The 18,032-nt window shown below is 33.6% G+C and overlaps 1 protein-coding gene across 1 annotated transcript in view; it reads left to right on the forward strand.

Annotated features, from left to right (window-relative positions):
- Positions 1 to 18,032, forward strand: part of LOC143410800 (cadherin-10-like) — an 87,421-nt gene that overhangs the window by 13,885 nt on the left and 55,504 nt on the right. Inside the window, 2 exon segments of the mRNA XM_077110667.1 lie at positions 12,706 to 12,893; positions 14,738 to 14,991. Of these exon segments, the coding sequence (XP_076966782.1) occupies positions 12,706 to 12,893; positions 14,738 to 14,991 (442 nt within the window).

Consider the following 18,032-nt stretch of genomic DNA (forward strand, 5'->3'; position numbering starts at 1 on the left):
CTGAGAACTAATGCAAAATTTCTCACAGGAAAGTTTTTGTTAAAATAAATTATAGGTGATGGATGAGCTTTGTGATTGAACATTAATTTAACAAGACTCATCTTCTGCATATTTCAAAACCATCCCTTAGCTGGGCACGGTAGCATGTGCCTGTAATCAGCTTGGCAGGCTGAGGCAGGAGGAGTGCAAGTTCAAAGCCTGCCTCTGCAACTTAGTGAGGTCCTGAGCAACTTTAGCGAGACCCTGTCTCAAAATAAAATACAAAATAAGGTTGGGGAGTTGGCTCAGTGGTCAAAGTGCCTCTGAGTTCAATCCCTGGTACCCAATAAAACAACAACAAAAAAAGAAAATGCTGTCTCTTCATATTTCCCTTCGATTATCACTAAAGATTATACACAACTATAACTATTTAAAAGAAAAAGTAAAAAACAATTCAGAATCACTGAGGTCTGGAAACAATTTCATATTTATATATGCTTTTTGTTCTTTTTATTTGGATGTTCTTTTTTATTACAGCTTTATAGTTATACATAGCATTTGGGGTTATCCTGACAAACTTATCAATGCATGGAAATCAATTTCAGTTATGATCCCCCACTTTTTTCCTCCTCTTTTGCCCTCCCATTTTCTCTCCCCGCTCTGACTCATCTTTCTCTGCTTGACTTCCTTTTGTTTGTGTATAAATTTGTATTTGATTGGTTCTATATAATATCCTGTCCTTCCTTCCCTCTTTCCTTTATTTTACTCTAGCTTTCACATATGAGAGAGAACATTCAATTTTCAGTTTCTGATTTTGGCTTATTTCACTTTGCCTGATAGTCTCCATTTCCATCCATTTAGCAGCAAATGACATAATTTCATTATTTTCTATGCTGGAAAAAAAACCGTGTGTGTGTGTGTGTGTGTGTGTGTGTGTGTGTGTGTGTGTGTGTGTAATAATTTCTTATTCCATTCATCTATTGATGGGCATCTGGGTTGATTTCATAAATTAGCGATTGTGAATTGTGCTGCTATGAATATTGAGGTGGATGATTTGCTACAGTATATCAATGTTAGACCTTTGGGGGCAATACAAAGGAGTGGGATAGCTGGGTCCCACATAGTGGCTCCATCCCTAATTTTTTAAGGATCGTCCATACTACTTTCCAGAATGGTTGTACTAGTCTGCAGTCCCACCCACAATGTATAAGTGTATCTTTTCCCCCACAATCTTATCAGCATTTTTTATTATCTGTAGTCTTGATTATTGCCATTCTGACTGGAATGATGCAAAATATTAATGCACTTTTAATTTGCATTTCCCTGATTGCTACAGATCTTAAACATTTTTTCATGTATTTGTTGGCTATTTGTGTTTCTTCTTTTGAGAAGTTTCTGTTTAGTTTTTTTTTTTTTTTTGCGCATTTATTGATTGGGTCATTTTTTTAGTTCATTGTATATGCTGGATATTAATCCCCTACTGGAGGAGGAGTAGCTGGCCAAGATTTTCTCCCACTCTATAGTCTCCCTCTTCATACTATTAATCATTTCCTTTGCTGTGGAAAAGCTTTTCAGTTTAATGACATCCCACTTATTGATTCTTGGTTTTATTTCTTACACTTTGGGGATAGGTGTCAGCACCAATATGGTGGAGTGTTGACCATTATATTTTCTTCTAGTAGTTTTAAAGCTTCCAGACTATTTTCTTAATCTAATACATTTCAATCTGAGTTTTTTGCAGTGTCTAGTTTTATTTTTCTACATATAACTATCCAGTTTTCCCAGCACCATTTGTTAAAAAAGCTATCTTTTATCCAAGATATATTTTTGGCACCTTGGTCAAATATTAGATGACCTATTGGTATGTAGATTTGTCTCTGTGTCTTCTATTCTATTCTATTGGTCTTTATGTTTATTTTGATGCCAATACCATGCTGTTTTTGTTACTACCTCTTTGTAGTATGTTTCAGATTAGAAATTGATCAGATATTGTGATTCCTCTTGCTTCTCTTTTCCTGTTTAGTATTGCTTTGGCTATTCTGGATCTCTTATTCTTCCAAATGAATTTAAGAATTGTCTCTTCTAATTCTGTGAAGAATATCAGTGGTATATTGATGGGGATTGAATTAAAGCTATACAATGCTTTTGGCAGAATGTCCACTTTGACAATAATGCTCCTGCCTATTCAAAAACATGGGATGTCTTTATCTTCTAAAATTGTCTCCATTTTCTTTCTTCAGTGTTCTATACTTTTCATTGTAGAGCTATTTTTTCTCCTTGGTTAGGTTAATTCCCAAGTATTAATTTTTTTTTTTGGTCATTGTGAATGAGATGGTTTTTCTGATGTCTTATTCAACTCAATCAGTATTGGAGTATAGGGGAGCTATTGACTTATGGGTATTGATCTTATATCCTGCTATGTTGCTAACCTCATTTATAAACTGTAAAAGTCTTCTGGTACAGTTTTTTGAATCTTATAGAATCATATCATTGGCAAACATAGATCGTTTGACTTCTTATTTAGTTTTATCCCTAAGATTTCCTTTTCTTTTTTGCATGCTCTGGCTAATGTTTCAAGAACTATATTGAATAGGAATGGTGAGAGTGGACAGCATTGTCTTGTTCTTGATTTTAGAGGAAATGCTTTTAGTTTTTCCATTTAGTATGATGTTGATGTTCTTGATTGATGACTTATATTATCCCATTAATTTCTTGTAAGTATAGATTATATGTTTTGCTCAAAATAAACAAGATAGAACAATATTATAAAATAATAGGTATTTTATAGCATGTGCTAAATAGTATAAAATATAACACAAACATTCTCATTTAATCTTCACAACATGTGTATGAGGAAGACTATTATAATTTTCTCCCTCCTTTTATTAGTTAAAACAATAGAAATTTATAAATTGAAGTCACTATTCATAATTATGCAGTTGGAATAGAAGGAACAGCCTGAAGACTGACATAATTTGGCTCTCAATTCTGTACTTCTAAGCAGTATATAAAAAAAATAGTACATTAAAAAATTGTTCCTCCATCTTTCATTCCACTTTTAGTTAATTATATGATTCACTTTACACATCTGGATTATAGGGTCAGCTTCAAGGAGGACACACTGAATTCTTCAACATCTAAGCATTTTGGTACAAGAGCATGAAATCATACCTTCATAGGTGGGTGCTTTTGTGATACTTAAAGACCAAACATGACTGGTCCTTTTCGTGAGTTCTCTATACTGCTTGGGCAGATGCATAATCAAGTTTTCACTAGACAAGGTCTTTCAAGGAAATTTTATATGATATGCATAGGAATTTAAGGCATGTATATTCAGGGAGCTCTGAGACTACCATAATCCCTGCCTGGTACCAAAGAGATTTGATTTAATAACTGCTGGTTTTCTCTTTGTAAATAGAGTCAACCTCCCCTCAACTGGGGATCCAAAGATAATGTAGGCCCCAGGCTGATCTGCATATTTTAAAGTTAGCAAGCACTTTTCAACTAGAGTAACTGTCAGGTATGTCCCAAGGAAGATGCTTCAGCTTGAAAAGAAAATGAAATTTAAAATGTCTCTTTTCACCTTCTTATTTTCTAGAAAAAAATAAATATACTCATGTTTCACAGAACTGTTCTATAATTTATTTAGTTAGATATAGTGTGATTTTTACTGCAACCATGAAAATAATGTCAAATAATTGTTGGATTTTTTCCCTCTTCACCCCAATGCCTACAGTTTGCAAGAATTACACAGAAATAATATTATTAAGAATTTGTCAATTTAATAAATATTGATTAAATTCCTAGTGTGTGTCAAGAAGTATGCTGGGAAATAATAATAGTTTATAATAATCATAAAGCAAGTATTAAGAAGCAGGGTAGACCCACAATAATCTGCATTTGGATAAAGTATAGAGATTGATTCTCTCTCTCTCTCTCTCTCTCTCTCTCTCTCTCTCACTCACACACACACACACACACACAGAGTTTATGATGTCACTTTGTAATTTATCTTACAATCTTGATGCTTTTGCATGCATATATTGTGTTTATAAATATATATCATGTGTATAAGTGAAAATACAAATGTATACACCACATATATATACAAAACATGAATGAACATGTAAGTAGAGATTATCTATGAAGATCAGTGCTACAGCTATCAAAGACTGCTGTAACACAAATGATGTGCCCTCTCACATGTAAAACCATCAGTAAAGAGAAAATTATCTAAAACTCCCTCTAAAATAAACAACAACAACAACAAAAATATTGGCACTGAGGCAAAGAGCATTTTTTTGTTTTGTTTTGTTTTGTTGCTAGAACAGAGTGAACACCATTGGTATTCAGTGAAAGGTGTATGATTTAGCATGGTGGGGCCCCAGTGTTCAAAGCAGGGATTGTGAAAGAAATGAAGTGCAAGCAGTGTTAGTATCAGGAGAAGGGCTGAATATAAAGCACTGCATGTATTATCTAAGAGATCCTTACTATTTTCAAAGCATCAGGCATAGCTCTTCTTTTTGACTAATTGTTTTGATATCAGTGAAGCATGCTACTTGGACAGGAAAGGCAAGAATTGATGAGAGTCTGAACTAATGCTGAGGAGAGGAGGGATTTGAGATTATAGTGTATTTAAGGAGGTGATCCACAGGACTTAGAAACCAGGTCGATAAAAGATTTGTGGGATAAAAGGTAAATTATCAATACAAAGATACTTTCACGCTTTCTACCAGACAAGTCTCTTTGAAGAGAAAGAGATTTCAATTCAATTTGAACATTTTGAATTGAGAGAGCTAAAGAAAGACAGTGGGTTATAAATATCTATAGCCAGTAAAAAATGACTATCGGAGCTATGTATGTGACACACAAGTGAACACAGATGTGACCAATCTTGGCTAAAGGTTTAGGGTGACCGCAAGTGGGAAAATATACTATTTCCCACATGTGATAAAATCATATGAGTTCAAGAGAAATCAGAAATACAGAAATATGTAAAAACTCACTTGCAATATTCCAGTTATTCTAAAGGAAACTTGACCTACACCAATCAACTTGGCATTTTGTGTAATGGGATTCAAAGTCCTTCTGTATCATGATACTCTCTAGAACAAACTTGTGTATGTGTGTGTGTGTGTGTGTGTGTGTGTGTGTTTGTGTGTGGTGTGTGTGTCTGTGTGTGTTTGTGTGTGTTTGTGTGTGGTGTGTCTGTGTGTTTAAATAAGTGAGGTATGGAAAATTAGGCTGTTGTTTAAGAATTTTTAATGCACTTAAAATTTCAGGTGAGACATATTGTCTGTCAGAAGACTGAATAGTACTATATCTAAGAATGATTAACTTAAGGTTTATCATAACCTTCCCCAAACCTATATACTTTTTATGTTTGTACACATTGCAATTCTGCATAACTGTTGATGCCAATTAACTCAGAGACAATTTCAAAGAAATGTATAAAGATAAATTCTAAAAACTATGGGGATCACTGGCAGCCTATCTGAAAGCTTTGTCATGCTACTTTCCTCAATGGTATGAACAGGAAACTAATATATTATGAAGAATCTCTGTTTGCTCCAATTTAACTTAAATGCCCAAAGCTAAGTTTGTGATAAGGTCTCCAGGGTTCACAAATATAGGTTTCTCTCTTTCCTCTGATGAGTATCTTCAATTCCAAAGTCTTAGCACTTCCTCAGTCTCTAGTGTGACTTTCAATTCTCCTCTGCTTTCTCCTAAATGCCCATTTAGCATTGCGTAATTTCCTTAACTACTCTGCAGTTGCCTCCAAGGAGCTTTATCTAGTTTTTAATTTCTTCCTGTTAAGCTCATTAAAAAACATCTTTTAAACATTATACAATGGAATGGTTTATAAACATGCATAATTGTGTCATTTTTCTTGAAGCAAGTATTGTTTGAGATTATTATGCAGCATAGAGATGTTACCATAAGATTGCACAGAAAGCAAATAAAAAATTAAACTAATGTTAAATTATTTTGTTGATTCACATGTGTGGTGCTTTTTTATCTCAACTCTGGAAAATCAGAGCACTCTTATATAAATGTGAATAGCAACAAGGGCAGGGAACAAAGGATAAAGACAAATTACAGCTCTTTGAACCTCATTGTTTTTGAATCAACAAAACAAAACAGTAGCTATTTGGGGCTAAATTCAAAAACTGAAGGTGAAAAATTTGCCTGTCTTCCCCTCTCGCTGATTTCTGCCACTTCTTGTGTGGCTCTTAGGGAAGTCTGTGTCACATTTCTTACTTTGCCTGTCTTATGTCTGTCCTCCAATGTTTCTTACCCACATTGAGCTATCGATGATTTCAATTCTGGTGCACCAATCTGTAATGTTTTTAATATTCTAGTGAAAAGTCCTATTGATCAATTGTATGGTAGAACAAGTGACTTGAAATATCAGTCTCAAATGTCAGAAGCAGAAAACAACAACAACAACACAGAAATAACTCAAAATCTTTTGAAATCTTTAATAATGACAATTCAGGTGCTGTGCAAAAGCATGTTTATTAAAGTAGCCATATATTTTGTTCAGTTTTCAGGGAACCTTCTCTGCAACATTACTGTCTAGATTTTTACTTGCTTATTACAATTCTTTGTATGCTTTACAGAAATGGCAATTACCTGTCTCCTCACATTCTTGCCTTGGCCAGAGCATACTTACCAGGAAGAATTATTTATCTGCCCTCAACTTTAAAAGAGAAGCAGATGATTCAATCTGACACCTGAGAATGAATTTAAAACAACTATAAATTGGAATTGATAGGGAAGCATACCACATAATTAAAGATCTATCAACTGTAAGATAAAAAATAAGAAGCATGCAAATAGATGTCTTTAAGGAGAAATTAAACTTAAGATGGGTGACAGGTGCTCCTTTGCCTTAGTCACTGTGTAAGTAACAATCTTTGCACCTTTTCCAGCTCTCCTCTGCTGCATGCCCTATGTGGTAAATGCTCTTGTAGGGAGAACAGACTGGCTCTCAAATAAATCAATTTCAGTGAACTTGACAAACTGAGATACTTGTAGTCAACACACAGGACATGCAAATAAATAAAGTATGAATAAATCATTCTTCCATGTGTTTAAAATGTAGAGAAACACTTTTTAATTTTGAAAAATACTCAATAAATCTTGCCCTAAGAATGGTTTCCGAGTAATTCTGAAAAAGAAGCATTATTAAAGTATACATGTAGGACCCTGAATAAAAGTATTTTGAATGAATTAACTACTGAAATTGACGTGCCATGAAATCAACTGTGATATGTGTACAACATTTTTTTTTCCTTTTTGGTACTGGGAATTGAACCCATGAGTACTTAACCACTGTGCTACATCTGGAGCCCTTTTATTATTTATTTTCAGACAGGGTCTCATTAAGTTGCTAATGGCCTTGTTAAATTGCTGAGGCTGGCTTGTGATCCTTCTGCCTCAAGCTACTGAGATTATAGGCTTGTGCCACTGTGCTCAGCAACATATGTATTTTTAATAAATCTATTTAGATTATTTGACAGAAGACCAAAGTTTTTATTTTGATGAAGGCTCCATCTCAATTGTAGTTTTTCAGAAAAGTACAGAACACCTTGAAAATATTTTAATTAATATCTTAGGAAAAAACAAATATATGTATTTGCAAATATGCATACACCTTTATCCACATATATACTTTCCAACAAATTACTGAGGAAAAATACTGAGAGATAATCATTGCAATTATAACAATACAGTTCTAAAACTAAGGTTCCCCTTGGTGTGAACCAATGGAGCATGAACAATATCCTATTTAAGTCTCAGGAGGTACTAGAAATTAACAGGAATATCACTAATTATAATCAAAATGAAATATACACCTTGTAATGGATATTGTCCTGTACAAATCAAGAAATTAAATAAAATGATAAATAATTTTTGATACTTCACCAGAGCTATAATAGCAAGTTCACAGCAGACCAACTTTCAGAATCTAAGGTTGTGTCTAAGAATACAAAGAAGTCCAAGCTAACATGAAAAAGTAAAAGAAAACATAGAGGCTAGAGTAAGTAGTCATGGTTAAAAATAATTTTATCATCAATTTTGATGACATTAATTACCTGGCAGAAACACTTTAGCCAGGTGACCAAGGTTAACTTCATCAGTCCTAAGAAAAATTGACAGCATGTACTCCCTGACAAGTTATGACATACGGAGAACACATCCCTTTTGGATATATCTCACAAAGGTGCATAGCTTTAATCTACTCATGAGAAAATATCAGACAAACCCAATTTGAAGATACTCTGAAAGAACTGACTAGTGTTCCTGTAAAGTATCAATGGAGTGAAAACAAAGCCTGAACTCACACACTGGAAGTCAGTAAGAAGATATGATAACCAAAAGCAAAATGAGATCTCCTAAAGACTAATGGAAAAGATGATAAAATTCAAAGAGTAAGAAATTTGATAGTGAGAAACTAATGTGACTCCATTTTTGAGAAACCGGACTCTACCTCAGAACAAAGCCTGTCCAAGGAGGGGGCGTGATCCTTGTCCTTGGAAAAACCCACAGAGCACTCCTAGGCACATACCCACCCTGCTGAGTTGTTTGTCTGTAAATAACAGGAGAGGTCCCTGGTGCCAGGTGTCCCTGATTCAGTTAGGCTAGGTGAGGACCCATAGCAACCCCCCTAGAAACCTCCAATCAGCATGAGACAGGGAAAATACTTGGAATGCCAGATGACCCCCAAGTAGTTTATGGTGGTTGATAACATGTTGGGAAACCAGGTAGTTTAGCACATATACCCCTCACGGCCTAAACCAATCAGTTCAAATGAATCCCCTATTGTACTAACCAGTCACCCCTACCCAATTTGTTCCCGCCATTGAATGTGCTAATCAATGTTAAGAGTTGTTGTTTGATTTTCCCACAGTATGGAATGATTTGCTGTGTGATGTTGTGACACATAGAGTATCCCCCCAAAATCTATAAAATCTCACTGAACAAAGGACCAGGACTCACTCCCTAAGACACTGCATCGGGAACAGTTGTGAGTCCAGGCTTGAGATAAAGACTTTTGTGTGATTGCATAGGATTCAGCTCCTGGAGGTCTATTGGGGTCCCACAAATCTGGCATAACAATAGAAAAGTGATTAGAAAAAATATTTGGCATAAACTGAACTTTACAATTGAGATTATGAAATATAAAAAAATGGACTGAGTATTTACATGTGGTAGACTTGAAATTTTGACCATACTATATTACCCACCAAACACTTATCATTTGCTTTCTTTACCAGGGTTATACTGATCTCATATAGTGAGTTAGAAAACAGTCTTTCCTTTCTGTTCTCTGGAAGACTTTGCATAAAACTAGAATTTTCTGGTCCATGAATTTTCTGTTCTTTGAAAAATGAGCTATTTGTGTCTGAATGGTAGATGATTTTAAAATCATCCTTTACTTCTTCATTAGTAGGGTTTGGTATAGTTTAAATTATTTGTATTCATTTTTCAACATACAATATTTCTAATATTTTCTAATTTTTCAATCTTCTGCAGTTGTAGTCTTTTTCTGTAAAATTTTTAATAATAGGTTTTTCTTTTTCTTCCTTTTCCATAAGAAACGTTTCCAGACATTTGATTGTTTTGTAAGGTCTTTAATATAAGAAACAATGTTTTATATATTTTTTAAAGAGAGAGTGAGAGAGGGAGAGCGAGAGAGAGAGAGAGAGAGAGAGAGAGAGAAAGAGAGAATTTTTTTAATATTTATTTTTTAGTTTTCGGCGGACACAACATCTTTGTTTGTATGTGGTGTTGAGGATCGAACCCGGGCCACACCACACGCATGCCAGGCGAGTGAGCTACCACCTGAGCCACATCCCCAGCCCAATGTTTTATATTTTTAATCTCTTCCTTTTATATGTATCAACTTTATTAGTTTCTATATTTTTTACTATCTCCTATTTCTTTAGCTTTGTGTTTATGTCATTTTCCTATGTTTCAGGCTTAAACTATTAATTTAATTTCATCTTGTCTTTATTTTTTTATAAGTATACAAATTGATAAATTATCTCCTTTTGGTAGTATTTTCTGTGCACCACATTTTACTTCATTACTTCTTCAATTGTAGGATTTTCCCCTCAACTTTATTTTCTTCTTAATTTGAACATTTATAAGTTAATTTTGATATTTTTCTTTCAAGTTTTTTTCAAAAATATAAAGATTTTAATTTACCATTTTATGCTAATGTTTAGCTTGTGGCATAGTCAAAGAGTTTAATAAATACTGTTTTAAAAAATTTACTCAAACTTGCCTCATAAAATAGTCCTTGATCATATTGCAATAAATGCTATCTGCTTAAAAAAATATGTAATCTCAAAATGGATATCATTAAGTTTTATGTACATATAAATCAAATCATTCATATTATTTATATTTGTTTTCCAAACATATCATATATTTGTAATTTTGTGGATGGTTAACTGATACTTAGTTGAGAACACATTAGCTTGGCTGCATTTCTTATGTACTGTAGATTTGAAAATAGATAATAAAAATACTAAGGTTTTTAGCAGAGATCAGATTTTAGGCTTTCTAAAACAAATGAAGTTAAACCGTTGACCTTCATAATGAGTTCTTTCTGTATTGTAGTGATCATTTTTGTATTCTTTCTGTATTGTGATCATTTTTGCATTTCACAAAGGACATTTTTCTGTATTTTAATAGATTGATTTGTTGACTGTATGACATTTAATTTTTTAAAGAAAGTTCTTGAAGTAAGAAGGCTAGAGTTCTAGTTGTGCACTAGAAGATTGATGATACAGGCATATATCAAACAAATAATAAGCAGTTCTATAGATTTAAATGGGTAATTTTTTATGAGGAGGAAAAATGTATTAAACTGAAATAAGAAAAACATGTAGGAAAACCTCAAGGAGAAAGATGTTACTCCTAAGTATAAATTAAGGGAGAGAATGAAAGAGCAAAATTAGGAAAAGTCAGCCTATGGATCTTTTGTTGTACCTTAAGTAAAATGGGAGCAATCATCATATAGTGCTTATAATATTCAGAGGGAAAACATTGGTGAAAAAATTCAACCAGCCTATGTTTTATGTCCTTGTGGCACACATAAATAGGTATGTAGATAGTATAGTGCCTGGCAATGGAAAGAGGTAAGAAGCACGACTGGTATTACTGCTTCTGACCAGTCTATTTGCAATTAGGTTACTGATGGAATGTTTCTGAGAAGGTCAGAGTTGGGCAAGTACTTGAAGGAGGTGATCAAGGGAACCATCCAAATACCCAGGGCTCAGGTGTTCCAAAGTGATGTGATGAAAAAGGCCAGGAGAGGCAGTAGGAGACTAGTCACGAAATGAGTTAACTGACTTTCCATAGTGTGATACCAGAGACAGAGAAAAAGGTAAGAAAATACCCTCTGAGACCAACTGGTATGTGATGAAAACTGAGTTTTCACAATGTTCTCCTAGAAAATTACTTTTAAAACTGAGTGAATGTATATGCCTGTATTAGGTTGTTACATCTGCCACAGAAATTCCATAGGCTTGGTAGCCTAAAGAAAAGGAAATTTATCATCTCACAGTTCTAGAGGCTAGATTTCTAAAATCATGCTGTCAGCAGGTTTATTTCTTCTGAGCTGCCCCCTGCCCCCGACCCCTTGGCATAACACCATTCCTGAAGCGCTTCACCCATGAAAGTGCTATTTCCTTCTGACAAACTGCATTTTAAATATATTTGTATAATTGGGAGAGGATTTTACTTGAGGGAAATAGCATGAGAAAAATACATAGAATGATGTTAGAAAGAAAGTAGGGGTCAGAAAAAACTAAATGGTCTAGTTCGATGCAAATCTTTCATGAAAGTGAACAAAAGCCAAATATGTTAAGAAAGATATATGTAGGCAATAACATGGCTAGACAAGAGGTCTGAACTTTATTATGTATATTAAGGTGAATTACTTAAGGTTTATGAGCAAGAAGGCGCAATAATCAGAACTGTGCTTCCAGTCGATTAACCTGTCAGAAATATGTAGTTTATGACCAGGTGCTAAACATAAATCTCATTAGCAGTAGAGGTTGTTCAAGCTGGAAGCACATCCAGGTACACCAAGGGCTTAGATAAATTCTTGTTTTGCTCTGGAAGGAAGGTGAGTTTGTCAGATTTTAGTGTTGTTTTTTTTTTTTCTCTGACTCTGAGAAGGGCATCTTGATATTTCTGCCATAGACTTTCCTTTGTTTTTTGTTGTCACAAATAGAAATTAGATTCCTACCTGTTACAGCTGATTTCACTGGAATTTTGGAACGTTCTTTCTTGCAGCTAAAGGAAGAGAAGAAAATTACCAAATACAGCATAGCAAAATTAATTAAATAGAAATAGTCACTGTGTATCCTGTGATTTATTGTGATTGTATAAACACACATAGATATATAACTGCACTCAAAGCAAAAGAAAAAAAAGACAACATGCTTATTTTCAAAACCAGAACTCCTGATACTATTAGAGGTTGGTTCTCAGTATTCATTTTAACACACACACACACACACACAAGTCAAAGCCCTCATGCTCCTAGACTTTAATAGAATGTTAACCATAATTGGTATACTCAAAGAATGAATCAATCAACATCTAATGTAGAGTTTAAGATTTACAGGATTCTCAGATACATTTTACTTCTGAAAATTCTGTTCAGAAATCTCTGTATTCATCTCTTCTTATTCTCTGCAGACACCATTCATCTTCGGGTTCTTGAATCTTCCCCAGTCGGCACAGCTGTTGGAAGTGTGAAAGCAACCGATGCCGACACTGGGAAAAATGCTGAAGTAGAATACCGAATTATTGATGGTGATGGGACTGATATGTTTGACATTATAACTGAGAAGGACACCCAGGAAGGCATCATAACCATGAAAAAGGTGCTCTGCATCAGCAGAAAAAAGCATCATGTGTTTAGAGAGTTGAGGTTTCATTATGTACTTTTCACTCATGCATTATCCATTAAAAGATATATCACTGCCATGCTTGAATGTAATTCATGGTTTACTTAAGAAGGATATAAAGCCAAAAAGCTTCTTAGACATGTTCACTGTGTTTCTATTGATTGAAACATGAGTCTTGAGATTTTACAAAATTTAAAAAGTTAATGTATGTGTGATTATTTTTTCAAGTCATATTAATAAAAGGCCACAATAATAACATTATTTTCTTAAGAAAATGCTTAATAGCTAATAAGATCAATATATCATTATAGTTGGAAGCATAAAATGTAGTACACCATCCAGATTCATGAAGCAATAACTAGAGATGCTAATAAAAACAGAATGGATTGGAACATAATTCAATTGTTCACATTTCCCCTTATGCTATGTAATTTAAACTTTTCTGCTAACATATGTTCAGTGATACAATTTTAAGGTAACCAGTAATGTTATTGTAGGATCAGTGCCATCTTATGAGAAAATGCAGGGAAAATTTAAAAAAACAATAATTTCTAATGAAATGCCAACCATCAAGTAACCACTGAGGCACTGGTTAATAAGAAAACTATCCTGAGAGTGCATGGCAAGGCAGGAGGTACTCAACCTTCATTAAACAGTGACCAGCAAAGGGCAAAGCAGCTTTATTATTTTCCATGACCAGAATGTAGCACTCATGCAAACAGAATCTTGTGCATCTAAAAATGAAAAAGAAAATGGAGGAAGTCTGATTCAGCAATGTCTTCTCTGTTAATAAAACTTATCTTTCAGAGTGAATGTGAGGTGAGAGACATAGTTCTTTATTTGTGACAGTTAAACTATATTGATATTTAAAGCCCCTTTTTTGTTTATTAATGCATCCTCATGCCAACTTGCTATTAAATCTTTGCTCTCTTTTTTATGTGTTATTTTTACTTATACGTGACAGTAGAATGTATTTTGGCATGTTATATATACATGAAGTATAACTTCTCATTCTTGTGGTTGTACAGGATATTTTCCTTTCTTATTCCTGAGATTTTCTTTATTTTGACTCTTTCAAGCAAGTATGGAAATTTATCACCAAGATTTTGTAAATTTAAAATTTAAAAAAATTTTTGGTACCAGGGATTGAACTCAGGAGTACTCAGCCACTGAGCAAAAACCCTAGCGCTATTTTTTTTTTTTTGATGCTGGGGATTAAACCCAGGGCCTTACACATGCAAAGTAAGCACTCCACTAACTGAGCTATATCCACAGCCCCTCCCAGGCTTATTTGGTATTTTATTTAGAGATAAGGTATCACTGAGTTGCTTAGCACCTCACTTTTGCTGAGGCTGACTTTGAACTCACAGTCCTCCTGCCTCAGCCTCCTAAGCTGCTGGGATTAGAGGTGTATGTCACCAAACCCAGCTTCACTTTTTTTTGCTTAGAAAAATTTAGCAGTACCCAATACCTCAAAACACACATGTGTGCATGCCAACATATACATAATCTGCCAGTCCATTTTTTTTGTAGGGAATCACCACCTATGAGATAGGTTTGAACATATAGCCCAATTTTTTGCAAGGTTTAAAATCTCATTTTCTTAAGTTCCAAAGTGTTACATTTTGAATATATAAAAAGTAAAAATTGAATCCTAAACAATATTTAAGGATTATATAATTATCTGTGCTACTTTCTAAACTTATTAATAAGCAAATCAAATGCATTCAACCTGGACTTTAAAAATCATTCTCTAACTTGAAATGAGCATGTCATACAATTCCCCTCACTTTAATTGAATGACATTTGTCTTTTTACAGCCACTTGACTATGAGAGCCGGAGACTTTACACGCTGAAGGTTGAAGCAGAAAATACCCATGTGGACCCACGTTTTTATTATCTAGGACCATTCAAAGATACCACAATTGTGAAAATCTCTATGGAAGATATAGATGAACCTCCTGTTTTCAGCAGGTCCTCCTACCTCTTTGAGGTTCATGAAGATATTGAAGTGGGCACAATAATCGGGACTGTAATGGCAAGGGATCCAGACTCTGCTTCCAGCCCCATTAGGTAATTATGCCTGTGTTTGAGATGAAACAGAAGAAATTGAAATTCACATAGAGATTATGAAATTCTATTTGAAACATTTAATGCAATAAAATACTACAGGAGTTTTTCTGTAAGTTATACATAAATTTGGTGAGCCCAGTGTTTAAGGTAAATTGGCTTTAAATATCTGGGAGCAGGTGTGCACAAGGGTTATAGCTTATTCTTATCACATTCTATAGACTGAAGTCTGGCTTGTATCATCTGTTTGTCTCCTTAAAGTGTTTGTTGTTTTCTGGGGGAAACGAGGTACTGGGGATTGTACTCAGAGGCACTCAACCACTGCCATATCCCCAGCCTATTTTGTATTTTATTTAGAGACAGGGTCTCAATGAGTTGCTGAAGCTGGCTTTGAACTCTTCCTGTGTCAACCTCCCACTAGGATTACAAATGTACATCACTGTGCCTGGGCTCAAGAATACTTTTTTAGATGTACATTCATGTTGCAACCAAGCCATGATATTTGTATGTGAGATAAATATAAATGGTTAAAAATAATGTGATTGTGTTATAATTCAGTTTTCTCATAATTTTTACAAATTGTACTTATACTCTAGTCATCAAAGAAGGGAATTTTTGCATTGTTCTCGGTTTTTGGCTTTGTTGTTGTTGTTGTTTAGCTGTCTCAAAAAATGCAAGGACATTCCAGAAATATCAGTCACTCAACATTTTTCTTTATTATGGCATTCAAAACACGTGAGATGTGATAGACACATAAAAATGAGAAAGACTCAAAGTTTGCATTGACATTTGCACTGACATAGCAAGGAAACACAGATATACCTAATATTCATCATCAAAGTGAGCGCTTACTTTAGTCTGTTTTTCCATCATGTGTTCTGGATTTCATTTGTTTCCTTAATTCTCAGCAGGTTGATTTTGCTTCCACATGAGCTAGTAAAGTATGAGTTTAAAGGTTTGCTGTACAATTTCTGTATGTACTCATGAATCATTCACCTGACTCTGGTCAGACTTACTTTGAAAATTGTATAAATTCTGCCAACTTTCAAGTGAAGTCATACTATATACAGTGACAAATGTATGTATGGTTTTATTTAATTATATAATTATGCATAAATACTATTTCTTGGATTGATGTGCAGCATCACAGTTTACATGCTGCAGAAGAAAACTGTACATAATATTCACATATTACTCCCAACTGCCAGCAGGACTTCCCTATGAATATCACCCCTCCAGTCCACTTGTCTTCATCTAAGTAGCTGCATTCCCTGAATTTTTCTTTAAGCTTTAAAATAACTAATATACATGTTTAATTTTACCCCTTAAATACTTACCAAGCATTTTCTTGGCAGAAATTCTAACTAACATCAGCCGTCTCTGTTCTGGGTCCCTGATTTCAAAATGATCCTTTTAAAAAATGATACATCAGAGTTTTGATGATACAAAATTAAGTTGACTAGTATTAAGTCCTGATATAAAGATATATCTCCACAAAGTGAAATATACATTCCATCCTCACATAGATTGATGGCTATTTTATATTAAAATCTATATGTAGGTACTTAAAAACACAATAAATATAATGTTTAATGAAAACACAAATCAAAGGACCAGGAAGAGTCCATTCATGCATAGAATATACAATGCCAATAGGTATGGCTTTGTATCACCTTGTTGTAGAAAGTAGGAAGGCATACTCTTATATCTTATTATTTTTGTAGAACAAGCAGATACAATGTATACATGTGATATACTATACTATGTATATAATCAAATAAATATAAATATTGTGGATAAGTATGCACATATATGTAGTAAATTTATATATTCTACAGGTTCTGCATCTACCAATTCAAACAAAATCAATGGAAAGTTTTTGGAATAATTTTGTTTGTACTGAATGTATGAAGACATTTTTCTTGTCATTATTTCCTAAATAGTATAGCACAATAATTACTTGTGTAGGATATGGCATTTATCTTATAATAGGTATTATAAACAATCTAGAAATGATTTAAAGGAGAATGTGCATTGGTTCTAATTTCCAGTAGATATAAAAGGACAATTTTATATATTCAAAGAAATAAAATAGCCTTGCAAGTCTAATGTATTTATGTCATCATTCTGGACATGTTACAAATTATGTCATATATCCTAAATGGTAATGCAGTAATCAAAAAGTTTTACTGAAAACATGTATCTTGGAAATGATTTTAAAAGAAAAATGAAAGTTAACATATAATTTGGTGATTAAGAATCAGAAAATAAAATTATATTTTGAATAATATTTGAAAAAGAAGGGCTGTAGTTTCTCTACATCTTCAAGATAATATCACATAATACTCTAAATCTTATTATTGCTTCTTTAAACTGAACTGCAAAAAACTAAGAAAAACACAAAAACTGTGTTTGGCAAAATCATGATACATGATAACAAAAGCTTTCTATTAATGTACATATTTCAACTTCACATCACATTTCTATATAAATAAGGGAACTTCTATTTGCCAAAATTCCTAATAATTCTGTCATTCTTTCTTACATTGGATAAATATTTTTAGATAACCATATCAGATATTAACATATTATTCAAGGAGTTTTCATTCCATTGGAGAAGAATATGAGAATCAAATAATATTCACTAACTGCCTACTAAAGTTACAGTAGTAGATATATTATGATAGTGGTCAGTAGGCACATTGTTTTCAAGTTTAAATTCCTGTTTTAGATTTGGAATGAAACAAATTCCAAATACATGAGATAAATGACAGATATAGTTGTACAGTTACTTTAGGTAGGAAGCAGATAGATTCTTGAAATTTAGGTGATCATGGAAGACTATAAGGAGGAGATAAAATGTATCTTGGGTCTTTCAGTAGTAAACTAATTTTGTCAATCTGGGGTGGAATTTGGGAATTATTCTAGATATAGGGATAAAATTATTTGCTTTATTTGTGAAGGCTAAAACATGTAGTGTGTTTTTTTTAATAAAAATGGGATTTATCCCAATGACATCATTAAGATTGAAAAACCTGGTATTA

Source organism: Callospermophilus lateralis, chromosome 11 (genome assembly GCF_048772815.1).
Source record: "Callospermophilus lateralis isolate mCalLat2 chromosome 11, mCalLat2.hap1, whole genome shotgun sequence".
In the NCBI taxonomy this organism is placed as follows: Eukaryota; Metazoa; Chordata; class Mammalia; order Rodentia; family Sciuridae; genus Callospermophilus; species Callospermophilus lateralis.